General features: G+C 41.4%; 2 protein-coding genes across 4 annotated transcripts in view; one reads left to right on the top strand and one right to left on the bottom strand.

Moving 5' to 3' along the window:
• slc44a5b (solute carrier family 44 member 5b) overlaps positions 1 to 3,871 on the top strand; it is a 34,918-nt gene extending 31,047 nt beyond the window's left edge. For both annotated transcript variants that reach the window (XM_079739156.1, XM_079739155.1), the window contains 2 exons: positions 101 to 185; positions 2,066 to 3,871. In XM_079739156.1, the coding sequence (XP_079595282.1) occupies positions 101 to 185; positions 2,066 to 2,229 (249 nt within the window). In that variant the 3' untranslated portion in view covers positions 2,230 to 3,871. The remainder of the gene's footprint in view (positions 1 to 100; positions 186 to 2,065) is intronic.
• A 3,835-nt stretch (positions 3,872 to 7,706) lies between these two features.
• Positions 7,707 to 13,303, bottom strand: part of LOC307078706 (LIM/homeobox protein Lhx8) — a 6,914-nt gene continuing 1,317 nt past the window's right edge. Inside the window, exons 3-8 of one of the 2 annotated variants that reach the window (XM_079740648.1) lie at positions 13,035 to 13,156; positions 12,186 to 12,406; positions 11,669 to 11,772; positions 11,125 to 11,220; positions 9,449 to 9,677; positions 7,707 to 8,463 (exon numbers count right to left, since the gene is read on the bottom strand). In XM_079740648.1, the coding sequence (XP_079596774.1) occupies positions 8,384 to 8,463; positions 9,449 to 9,677; positions 11,125 to 11,220; positions 11,669 to 11,772; positions 12,186 to 12,406; positions 13,035 to 13,156 (852 nt within the window). In that variant the 3' untranslated portion in view covers positions 7,707 to 8,383. The remainder of the gene's footprint in view (positions 8,464 to 9,448; positions 9,678 to 11,124; positions 11,221 to 11,668; positions 11,773 to 12,185; positions 12,407 to 13,034; positions 13,157 to 13,303) is intronic. The other variant, XM_079740649.1, reaches the window with a different exon arrangement.

Genomic DNA, 13,303 nt, shown 5'->3' with positions numbered 1-13,303 from the left:
AGAAATGGAATTGTACTTATTAGAATTTAACCAAATACAAAACGCAGTGATTGAGAATATATAGGGTTAGATATCCACTCTGAGCGTTCTCTTTCCCCAGACTGTGATATTCGGTTCATACCTAGTGGCCCATGGCTTCTTCAACGTCTACGCCATGTGTGTGGACACGCTGTTCCTCTGCTTCTGTAAGTCTTCAATGATGACACACTGTTTACCCGATTCCACAATGCCCCTTTATGTTTTCCACATACGCTGCAACGGTATTGTGATTCCTCTCTTTCTTTAATTCTCTTTCAATAAATAACAAACCCATTGAGAACCGTCTTGTGCGGAGGGTCTGGGCGGTTGGCTGTCATTCTGTTAACCTTCTGGTCCTCCTACCTGGGCTTACCATCGGTGCATCCCTCTAACGCTGTTGCGTGTTTCTTCTCTTTTCCTTTTCCTGCTTGGCACCTCCTTCTCCTGCTTCTGTCCTCTGGCCGCGGCGGGGTGCTGGTGGCTCTGGTGGCTCTGGTGGTGCTGGTGGTGGTGGTGGTTATGTTGTGTACGCTGGCCCAGGTGAAGACTTGGAGAGGAACGACGGCTCGTCGGCCAGGCCCTACTTCATGTCCCCCGGCCTGCACAAGATCCTCCACAACGGGGAGCAGGCAGCCAAGCTCTGCACCGGCTCCTAAGACCGCCGCTCCCCGTGTACCCGTGTGGCTAGGGAGGAAGGGGGAGGGGGGGGCAGGTTCCATGGACATTTATTTTGCTCAAGTACTGTATGGATTTAAAGTAGACTCATCTGACCCTGCTGGGACCTGGGCTGGTCCGGTTTGACCTGGTTTGACCTGGTTTGACCTGACTTGGATTTGGTCATGCTGAACACGAGCGTAGCTCATCTACGCATCTTTTTCGGCCTCTTTGCGGAGAAGGGGCATGCCTGGGCATTTAAAAATCTCTACTCTCTTCCATTTATCTTGCACCAACTCATCTTCTTCTTCTTCTTCTTCTTCTTCTCCTTCTTCTTCTGCGAACTTGCCTTCTGTCCAGACTGCAGCTGGCTCTCTCTCTCTCTCTCCTGTGCGCTCTGCTGCCCCCTAGCCTTAAGGATAGGACACAACCCCTGCTCACAGGAAATGTATGCAGAGCATGACCCGAACACAAACAGACGATGTACAGTACAGACACTACAGACACTCGCGGGCGAACACACACGAACATTGGTTACTGGCGTTGGCGGGCCGAAATTATATTAAGAATGGGCGCCCTCTTGTGGTGCTTGCATTTACGTACACCTCTGTCTTGTAGACACTACGACGTGTGGCCTGAGAACAGTATTATGGGGTCTTGTGAATAGCATGAATATTTTAAATGGCTGTGTTTGTGGATGACCCTTGGTTTGTTATTACTGTTTGATACACTAATGCAAACGGACTCCAATTAAAAGATGACGTGCAATTCCGCAGAAAGGCCACCTTATTTAACTTATCTTTAATCAATTCAAAGTAAAGGTTGATCCGAAGAATGAAGGAGGAGATTTGTATCACGGTAATGCTTTCTCTTGTCTGAGGAAACAAGGATATTTTGTGGGTTGGTTGGACTTCCTAGGCTTTCTACCCTTTTACTAAAGGTATGAAATGAGTAGAAGCATTTGTGAAATCTGAATGCAGTCCATGTAGTTTATGTGCCTATAGTTGATTGAAAAGAAAGAAATATCCCTGTTATTCTGTGGCTTTGATCCGACTCCTAGGACCTTTGTTATAAAGTTTATAAAAGGATGTTGAAGCCATCTTTGGTAAAATATTTTCTAACAAATGGTTCAGATCTGTTTGAGGCTCAATCAGCGTTCTTTTTGTATAGGATAATTATTTTGTATCAATGAAATCCAATGAAATGTGAATAATCTTTTTTAATAAATAAAAATGGTAAAATGTTTATTTTCCTGATTGTTCTGATCGAATTACTCATATGTCTGTTCATATTGTGTGTAGAGAGACTGAGAGTTAAAGGGCAGATGAGAGAGTGAATCAAAGGGACTTGATATCTAACTAAATGTATTATCTTTAACTCTGGTGCTCTCTAGTGGTGGACCTCGAAACAAACGACGGTTCTGCGGCCCGGCCCTTCTACATGAGCAACTCCTTGAAGAACCTTTTCAACAAGAGCAACAGCAGACAACCCAACATCGCCAAAGGCAAAACTGGAAGTGACAAACTAACAAAGCCAGGGAAAACCAGGCACCGATGATATAGCTATAACTTATGAGGGATGAATAGATTTCAAAGTACAACGTTTGACAGTTTTTTTTTTGGTATAATTTTGGATTATATGTACTGCATCGTATGTGGTTTCCAGTTTTCACCACTAGGTGGTGCTAAATGTAACGATAAACCTTTCAGACTTATCACAATTCTGTTCTTAAAGGTCCCATGACATGCCACCAGGTGTGGGTGTGGTTAGCCTTACAAACCTTTTTGAAAATGTGCACCTTAGGACATCACAAGTGGGCGTGTCCACCTAGATGTGTGCTGGATAGATCAGTCTACCAGCCTACCCAGTGGACTGTAGCAAACGTTGCTCATCTATCTGGCACACATCTAGGTGAACACGCCCACTTGTGATGCCATAAGGGGCAGATTTAAAAACGGCCTGTAAGGCTAATCACACTCACACCTGGTGGTATGTCATGCTACCTTTAAGCGCTATATAATTTAGTCATCATGCTTGGAATACCTTCATAGTTATAACAGTGTTGAATTACCGCATAATAGTAGGCTGCCATATACAATATCTAACTGTAATTTAGATATTTTATATCAAAATAAGTATATATATTGTACTATAATATTTAATGTTGTTTTCAATGTATTGCGGAGCTTCATGAAGGGATCAGTATTATTGTTTTTCTATTATCCAAAGGTGTAGCGAGAAAATATGAAGAATACATTTTGCTCAGGTTTGTAGGCCTATAGAGTGGCGAAGTCACGCCCCTTCCGGTAGAGCCCATAGGACCTATGAGATCGAAAAATATGAATGGGTTTCAATGGAGAGAAAGTAATTATTTTCTGGTCCCAGTCTTTATATGTCCCGGATTACACATATGTTGTTTTGTGGATTTAAATGATAATATTTCATGTCAAGAGATTGACCGAGAAAACACAATGAGAAAGACCACATGACTCTTATGTGCCGTCACACTCCCTGCGACTGGCGTGGACAAGACCGACAATCTCCCCATCGGCATAACTGAAACTCCTCACATGCCCCAACTTATAATGGTTTGCACCTCTTTTGATGCTTTTATCCTCCCCTTGGAAAAAACCTAACATTATCAAACTTCTTTGCAAAAGATTTTAGTTTTCTTTGCATGAAAAATGGTCATTTAAATGGGCTCTACCGGAAGGGGCGTGACTTCGCCACTCTACAGCTCAGGGTACAGCTCTATGTATGTTGACGTTATTTTGCGATGCATCTATTGACTGTATGAAATATGCAACAGCCAACTTACATGTTTTTTCTAATATATATATTTCAGTCCTTAATGCAGTACATTGGAATGTATAATTCCAATGTTTATATGTATCTATATCTCCCTCTCTTGTATGGCTTTAACTGTATGCTTATTATCACATTCATCTCTTTTACTCTTTACTTACTTAATGGATTTATGCGTGTGTTACTATCGTGTTATTTATACATTTAACAGATGAGAGTGTTGAATGCGCTTTTCATATTTTTTTATATAAATTATATATATAATAGATCAATATAGTGGGAGAATAATTTATACAGATCCTTGGGGATTATGAATTATAAATAGGAAATAGTTGAGTAAAAGGTTTTAGTTTTATATCATCTTTTCAATTACCATATCAAATATCCCTGAGTTGGTCTGTTTAGAAAGGTATTTGGATTCATGAAAATATTGTGATGTAAAAAACCCTTTCTTGCTTCATAAAGTCCTTGTTGTGTTTTTATTCCATTGCAACATTGTAGCATTCAGAAAACATCATCAAAGTTTTTTATTATAAAGATTGCTGCACTTTTCAGAGGCTACCGATTCATTCTTCACTGTCTATATTTATCCAACCCAGTCTCACGGAAATACGTGACACCGTCACGTCACGTCATTTAATCTATTCATTCGTGATCTGGGACAGGTAATTTCAATTTTTTCGTGCCACAAAGCACAAATTTCAAACTCATTCTAAAAAGAAGAGATGAAACAGCTTCCTTTTTTTCTGTTGCGGTTTGCCTACAGAGCAGCGCACCTGCATTAAATATATCCGAGAATTGTCACAATTTCTCAGAATCAAAGGTGAAAGTAGAAAAGGGTGGCTAACAGCTGTCATATTCTTAGAAATTTGTGCTTTCTGGCACGAAAAAATGGAAATTACGTGTCCCAGATCACGAATAGATTAAATGACGTGACAATGTCACGTATTTCCGTGAGACTGGGTTGTTATATGAGGGGGACAAGGCTTTATCATACAAATGTATATTCTATCATACAGCTACAAAATAATAACTTAAAGCTAGGGTAGGCACCTTGGAAGATAACAGCCAGAGTTAGCTAGATTTTGAAAGTCCTATCCAACCGAAAAGATTGCTCCCCTCTCTTCAGGCCTCCCTCCAAAGCCACTCTCCGAAAACTAGCAACTAGCTCGCTAGCTTTAGCCATCGGTTTGACGGCCCTTATGGGAGACTATGGTTACGACAATGAGGGTACGGGCAGGTGCACTCATGCTGGCAGGTAGCTGGGTAGGTAGGTATGGTAGGCCATCCAAATGGCCTATTATAGGCCTGTGGTAGCCACAGATACTAAGATACAACTTAATCAATTTTTATACAATTTATTGATTGAGTTGTTGTCGTATGGGAATGAAACTAATATCTGATACTTTTGGTTGAAGCTAAAGTGAATTGGAGACAGCAGATATTTCCAGAAATCGAGTTCAGGCAAAGTGAAATACTACACAAAGCGGTATAAATAGGACCTGGGGTGCATTGTACGTCACCTTTAGATATATATTAACAATGTTCACGTGAAGGCCTGTAGGATTAGCCTACTTTATAGGGACTTAATAATAATAATCCGATCTTCCTCCTCGATACTGAACCCTTTGACTGGTAAGTGAACTGCAGTCTGTTCAAGCTAACATATTGAAAGAACTCCTTGGGTTGATACGAAAGCAGTCATTTATAATAAAAATGAAAGTTCAAATCATAATCAAGCCTTCAAAAACTGCAAAAAAAATTTAAAGAATAGCTTCACTCACCTGTCAACTTTGCTGTCATAGTTACTGTTTTGACTCCTTTGTGTCCCTACCGAGTCTCTTTCCTCCGCTGCCCTCATCCCAAACAAAAGAAAACAGCCCTCACTGGGCCCTGCGTCTTTGATGACATCACGCCAGCCTCAAGCACACACACAGTGTACCCCCCGTGAGCGCTAACAGTCCCACTGCTGTAACACAAGCAGTCCCACTGCTGTAACACAAGCAGTCCCATGGCTGAAACGGGCTCCAACACGCCATCGCGGGGAACACCTTCAAAGCTCACTTCATGCGAAAATAAAACATAAAACACTTGTCACATGATCCTGTTTTTTATAGGGATCCTCAAACATTTACGAATGGGTTCTTGAAACTGATATTTCGTGTTGAGTGAGAAGTTGATTTGATTTGTTTTCATCAGTAGGCCTACTTCAGATCTCCCGCTCTGATCTTGATAAACGGTATTTTGATGTGACTTGGCCTCCCTCCCACGTGCTGAATTGGATTATTTTGGTCAACCACAGTCAACAAGTAGATACAAGTCATCTGCTGGGTTTGAATGTGCTGCAACCGTCTTTATCGTTTTTGAGATATGTAGCTAGACAAAATATAAGAGCACAGAAAACATTTGTGGACACTACTTTGACAAGCAGAATTTGAAATAATTTCATATTTTCCTGGTTCTTTTGTCTGCTTAAGTGCAGTAAAGGCTTTGTGTCATTTAACCATCTTAAAAAAAAAACAGGATGTTATCAATTAAGGTTGAGATCGAAATGGACCAGATTGAGTTCTCCTTTTGGAAGGCGGTTGACCACCTGGCAACCTGGTGCAGCCAGAACAATATGGAGACTTCAGGAGAACCCCAGCCCCGACATCTGTCCGTCCTCTCATCATGCGTGACCCCTTAGATAACACTGTTGAGTCATTCCGGTTCCTGGGGACAACAATCCCACAGGACCTCAGGTGGGGGGGGGGACATCTCCCCAAGCATCAACAAGGCCCAACAGAGGAGGTTCTTCCTGCTATAGCTTGGGAGATACAACCTGCCGCAGAAACCGACGGTCCAGTTCCACTCTGCTTATCTCTCACCGCTTGGTTCCCTGCCACCACTGCCAAAAGACATAGGAAGGCTGCAGTGATTTTTCGTTCAACCGTCAAGGTCCTCTGCTGCATCCTGATGTTTCACCTGGACCTGTACCCCTCCAGGACCATGGAGAGCAGATCATTGCTGATCCTTGCCATCCCGGTCACAACCAATTCCAAAGAATTCTATCCAGTAAAAGGTTGATCTATCAAGACCAAAAAACCCCTGAACAGTTTTTTCCCCATGGCAGTTGGGCTCACAATCGAGACCACTGCCTCTCATTGATTCGGGGACTTCAACTACCCCCCGCCTGGCCCTGTCACACACTCAATATTGTTATTCATATTTAGTTTTAATTCATCTGTTTCAAAGGTGCAATGTGTAGAATTGAGTTGCACCTATAGTGGAACTTGGCACTTGGAAATAAAATATAATGTTCATAAGTATGTTTTAATTTGTGGGTACTCCAAAGAAAATAGGAATAGTTGTGGTTGTTTCCTGAGAATAAGCTCTTTAAGTCTACATGGGGAGCAGGTCGTCTTCCACGGAGGTCGCCATCCCAATCAACTGCTTGCAAAGAGGGGCCCAACACACACTGTGTCCGAGAGATGTAACCCCCTCGTTCTCTCTCTCTCTCTCTTCACCCTCTCATATAGCCAGGCGAAGACGAGCATGGTTGGCCCCTTCGCCAAATCATCAAATTTAGAGAACTTAAAAGGAGAAAGGAGTTGGACTTTTAAAATGTAAAATTGTGCAGTGGCCGTGTGCATGTGAGGGGGATAAGGATAAGTGTGTGGGCATCCTTTAATCCATCCATGTGGGGGATGATCGTTTTTGAGGTTGTTTCCCTTTTCGATAACTATAAATAGGCTCTCACGCTTTTGGAGAAGTTGGTATGCAAAACAAAACTGTTGCAATACATATGCACACCGTGATGTTATCTATGGTGACCTATGTTCACGTAGGTCCAATTACTTGCAAGGAATTGTAACGTATTGTAACGCAGACTGCTGTCGAGATGAATGATCAAAACATAAAACATAACAATTATTAAGTCGCTAATTACTACTACATTTTATACACGGGACCTTTAATATTTGTATTATATTGTGTTACTTTATGTTTTTGCATCCTCACCAAGTCAGTTTCCTTGTTTGTGCAAATAATATGCTAATATAATAATTCTTATTGAGACATCCGAGATGGTATATGGTTGAATTGTTTTGTTTGTCAGAAAAAAATATTCACTTCTTATAATTATAGATTTAATGGTCTTTGATGGTTTGCTACATGATGCTTCCCAAGGATTTGTTCGGAATTTAGTTCAAGAATAATTGTATGTAGACATTTATTTCCAAAATGGCCACCTCAAATACAAACAATAAATAAATGAACCATCAATATTAAAAAACTGATTTACAGAACATTATACAAACAAATAATATTACAATTTCATCTTCATGATGAGTTGACTCGCAAAATGGCAGGTGAGGTTTGGCGGCATTCATTTGAAATATAACTGTCAAACAGTTTGCAATACATTTACACATACAGGCAAGTTTCTCTATGATGTCCGAGCCCTATGAGGTACATAGAGATCATTTCAACAAAGTACTTTAAGGATTGTAAGTGAAAGCCATCGACAAAAATCTAATTGAAGATTTCGAAAATAAATAAATATATAAATAAAACAACAACAATCTCAGAGAAGAAAATATTTAGAAATGTGCTCTAATGTTTTTCAAGTCTTTGTTATTGAACAACATTTTTTTCCTCAACCTTGAGAATCCTTTCAATACTGAGAATGTCTTTGTGCTTGTATGCATGTGTGTGTATGTGCTAGTGTGTGTGTGTGTGTGTGTGTGTGTGTGTGTGTGTGTGTGTGTGTGTGTGTGTGTGTGTATAAGTGCAAATGTTTGCATGCATGCATGTGTTTGGTGTTTGTGTGTGCGTCCGTGCATTTGTCTGTGCGTGAGTTTGTGCGTGCATGCATGTGTGCACAAATGCACGTGAGTGTCTTTGTGTGTTTGCATGCCCAAGCTCTTCAGGCATGGGAAACTGGCAGCGAGGACATATTATGGGATGGCAGCAGTGGTTGGAACAACATGGAGGAAGGGGGGTGCACTGTGGAAAACAAGAGCAGTGTATCACAATGCCATTCAGCATTTCATCTACAGTATGTCTATGGGTTCTACTCTCACTACTAAACACCCTGCACACACAAATCAGAAGCCAGAGTTAAACATGGCAAGAACGTTCATATTGTCGACAATATTAGTATCCAGGAACAGTGTTTAATTCTTAACTCAAATTCGATGTAAACACAGAGTCAGTCGTCAAGCGTGGAAAACAACGAACTCACTTCACGCAGTGGCTTAACACTTTTCGTGTCCTTGATACATCATTTTTACATCAGATCATTTTGTGTTTTGTAAGTATTGCAATTTCCTAGTTTATTTGTTGGTTTAAAGGGTTGTTTGTAAAGGACAAGACTGGCATAAATGCTACTGTGAGGATCTGCTCACAAAAAGAGACTTTGCTCCCTCTGGGAGAAACAGGTGGCCCACTAGGAAAAAGGAACCATAAGTCAATCGGACCAGTTCTTTCCAGTGTATTCCTGTGTGTTTTCCAGTGTTCTTTCTGGTGAATTCACTGGACAGCCCCTTAGCATTACGAACCACTTCACTGAGTCCTTAATTCCTTACACTAACTATTAAACACCAACAGTATGTCATTTTAAATTACGGCTACATTGTTTTAAACTTGGTTCTTGATACATAACAAAATGTTTTATTTGATTTGCTGCTGCCTGTTGTTTCCTTGTATTGAGCTATGTATGTTGATCCATTACCTAATATACATATACATCAACACATATATAATATACATCTGATTATATTTGTGATCAATAATAATATTATAATAATTAAAATTAGCATGTTACATGTTAATGTATTAACATGTAATATATATTCTTATTAATAATGTATTCATAATTATTATAATATAAAAAATATAACATTAAATATGTCATAATAACGAGAATAATATAATAATAATAATAATCATTATATTCATATCATTATTATGATGAATACCGTCTGCTTACCGTCTATGAACGAGTGCAGGGCAGAGAGCATGGATCCCTCGGGGCCCCCGTAGCCTGAGAACTGGAGCTCCTCAGGGGTCACCGTGGGCTGGGAGAGGTGGCCCATGGAGCCCATGGAGCCCATGGAGTTCATGGAGGTCATGGAGGTCATGGAGGTCATGGGGGTGCTGGACGTGTGGGTGGGGCTCACGTGCTTCTTGTGTCGTGCCCGGCAGTTCTGGAACCACACCTGGGGGGACGAGAAGCGCTGCGGTGAGGAGTGCGCCGACCGGGCGGAGGGAGGGACAGACAAATACGCGGATGGACAGGCTGACAGACGGACGGAGAGCTAGACAGACAGACAGACGGACAGAATGACATAAAGACAGACCAATAGACGGATAGGTTAAATACAAGGACAGACAGAGAGACAGACAGACATACAGACAGACAGATAGAATGGCAAGACAGAGAAAAGGCAAAGAGAGACAAGGAGACTGACTGACTGAATGACAGAGAGACAGAGAGACAGAGGGACAGTGACAGAGAAAGAGAGAGACAGAGACAGAGAGACAGAGGGACAGTGACAGCGAAAGAGAGAAACAGAGACAGAGAGACAGTAACAGAGACAGAGAGCCAGAGACAGAGAGACAGAGAAAGAGAGACAGTGACAGAGAGACAGTGACAGAGAGACAGAGACAGAGAGACAGAGACAGAGAGACAGTGACAGAGACAGAGAGCCAGAGACAGAGAGACAGAGAAAGAGAGACAGTAACAGAGAGACAGAGACAGAGAGACAGAGAGAAAGAGAGACAGTGACAGAGACAGAGAGACAGAGACAGAGAAAGAGAGACAGTGACAGAGACAGAGAGACAGAGACAGAGACAGAGAGACAGAGACAGAGACAGAGAGACAGAGAAAGAGAGACAGTGACAGTGACAGAGACAGAGACAGAGAGACAGAGAAAGAGAGACAGTGACAGTGACAGAGACAGAGACAGAGAGAAAGAGGGACAGAGAGACAGTGTGACAGAGAGACGTAGGCAAACGACCTCCACCTAATTCTCCTTCATCGCTGCGTTTGAGTCCTGATTACTGATTATGTTCCCGGTGACCTTGAAAGGTCCCCAATGTCAGCACAGTGCTGTGGCCTTTTAAGAGCTTAGAGGTTTGTTCACCCTATTAGGCTCACCCTTTGCAAAGAACTGACTGTGGTGATTTGTTTGTTGATTAATCAAATGCATTTAACATAATGTTTATTTTTTCTTCATTTTCAATTTTTTTAAGGAAATGAAGAGATTCTAATTTATTCAAGCCTGGGTTAATTCAATCACTTGAAGATTGATTTTGTTTGGTTGATTTGGTTGAATTTGGAACAAAGAAAACCTGTTTACCCTCATGCAATATTTACCAAGCGCCAATTTTTGATTTTCCAATAGTGAAGGTGAGACGAAACACAATGAACTGTAAGAAATTGTCAGTTCAATTTACCGAGCTTCTGACCTCCAACACGCAGATGATTGCCATGATGCCAACAGATCATACCTGAGAGGGGAAGGCTCACCTGTGTGACTCTCTAACAGACCTGAGACCAGCTCTTACACAGCAGACTGATGGAGAGGAGAGGGCTCACCTGTGTGACTCTCTAACAGACCTGAGACCAGCTCTTATACAGCAGACTGATGGAGAGGAGCTCACCTGTATGACTCTCCTGCTGAGGCCCGTCTGTTCGGCCAGCTTCTGAAGCGTCTGAGCGTCTGGGTTGTTGTCCTGGGCAAACTGCGCCTGCATCACCTGCAGGGACGGACAGAGAGGTGTTCAGCGTCATTTGGATTACAAGGCTTTCTAGCTCCTGACGTAGTGTCGCTCCAAAGAGACTTGCTGCAATCCGATGTTCACAGTCTGCCTGTATGTTCACCCCTGTCTACCTGAATAGACAGCCCTGAGCGAATGCATCACACCTCCCTGCTTCTTCCTGATCATCTCCTAAACTCCTCATTTATAATGTCAAAACATTATCCTTTATATTTATATATATATATATATATTATGTGTATCAATAATTGTATGAATAATAATATTATTTTTTGTTCAACGAGTAGTTGACCTATAGCTTCCTCATGAATATATAAGACCCTGCATTTTTTTTTAAATATGAATAAAGAGCTATCCATCAAATGAAGGAGAATCCAATAACGGACATTACGAGCTAGAGGGAATAGAGCCAGACAGAGCGGTATACCTGGAGCTGGTCCGCAGTGAAGCTGGTCCGGGCACGCTTGGACGGCTTGGGCTGGTTTAGCTCCTGCTCCGTGGGCATAGCGCCCTCCATGTTAACGCTGTTCCCTGAAAGGATAGTCATTTGATCAGAACTATATTTAGCATATGTATGTATGAGTTTGTTATTTTATTTGAATAAATAGGCTAACTGAATCTTGCGCATTCAATCTACTTAAAAACAATAAAATGTCTGGAACTCGCCGGACTTAATCCAGGTATTTTATACGGTTATGAAATAATTTACTCATTAAAGGGACGTTCAAAATGTTATTGATTCAATTCAAAGTTGTTCCCTAATTCAGCCTATAGCCGCTGCGTTCAGCAACATTGCTATACTGTCTAAATACCCGAATAAAATGTCCCTTTGTCAATGTCCTTAAATAAAAATAAAAATATTTTAATTTGCATTAGGCGCAGTTTTGCTCATTGCGTAAAGGCCCCACTCTGCCTCGGCCTGCTGCCGGGGACCACGCGCTCACCCTTCTCCGCGGCCCGCTTGATGTTGTCCAGCATGCAGTCGTAGTGCACGCGACACAGCACCTTCTCCTCCACCAGGGCGAACTCTTCCCCGGTGGACAGCTGCCGCTTGCAGGAGAAGCAGGCGAAGCAGGCCAGGTGGTACACGTTGCCCTTCGCCCGGCGCACCCAGTCGGTGGAGTGGATGTTGCGGCCGCAGCAGGCGCACCACGTCCCATATCTTCTGTATGGAGGATCATTAGCAATCTTAGAAAATTGGGAAATTCGTGTCTGTTTATCTTGTGTTAAGCAACAAGGGTATTTTTTTAAAATATATACATATATATATATATATATATATATATATATATATATATATATAAATATATATATATATATAAAGGGTGGCCTTAATATTGGAAAGCATTAAAAGTAGCCAATGCTGTCATTATAAGCCTGACCATATGCAAAATATTGGATAAGAAACATCAGTACTTATAATATAATAAGTATTCTGCCACAACTACCGCCCGCCCAACAACAATAATACTAAATAGATCAATAAGAAAAGCGAACAATAATAGTCTAATAATTATAATACACATAAAAATAAGCATCATGATTAATATACTTATTATTATAAATATAATTATTATTAGTAGTAGAATTAATACTATTATTATTTTATAATTATTATCATTATTATTATTATACACATAAGTGCCTAATAATCACAATAAAGCCTATATCCTTCCACGTTCTGCAAACACATCAATGATGCTGATCAGTGTCACACGCCTCGTGCAAGCCCTACTGATCCTAGACACATCAACGGTTTTCACGGCTTGTCACGACTCGGCGTGACTACCTACCTAAAATAATCCAGTTTACAGAACACTTCTTTCTCTTTAATGTAACAACTGGCGTGGCTGCCGAGCGAGGTCTGGCAAACGCTGCAGGAGAGGCAGCGCACATGCCAGCACAGGTCGTTCACCTGCACGGAAAACAATTAGCAGAAGTCAATCAAATAGCAACGCGTAAAGAAGGCCTATGGGCTGATGAGTAAGAACATGGCGATTTGAAGTGCACGCTTTCATCAAAGTGCGTATACGCGATAAAGGTTTTCTTTTGCTGTATCGAA

This window comes from Pollachius pollachius (assembly GCF_949987615.1).
Source record: "Pollachius pollachius genome assembly, chromosome: 7".
NCBI classification, from domain to species: domain Eukaryota; kingdom Metazoa; phylum Chordata; class Actinopteri; order Gadiformes; family Gadidae; genus Pollachius; species Pollachius pollachius.
This window is presented reverse-complemented; position numbering and strand designations above follow the sequence as displayed.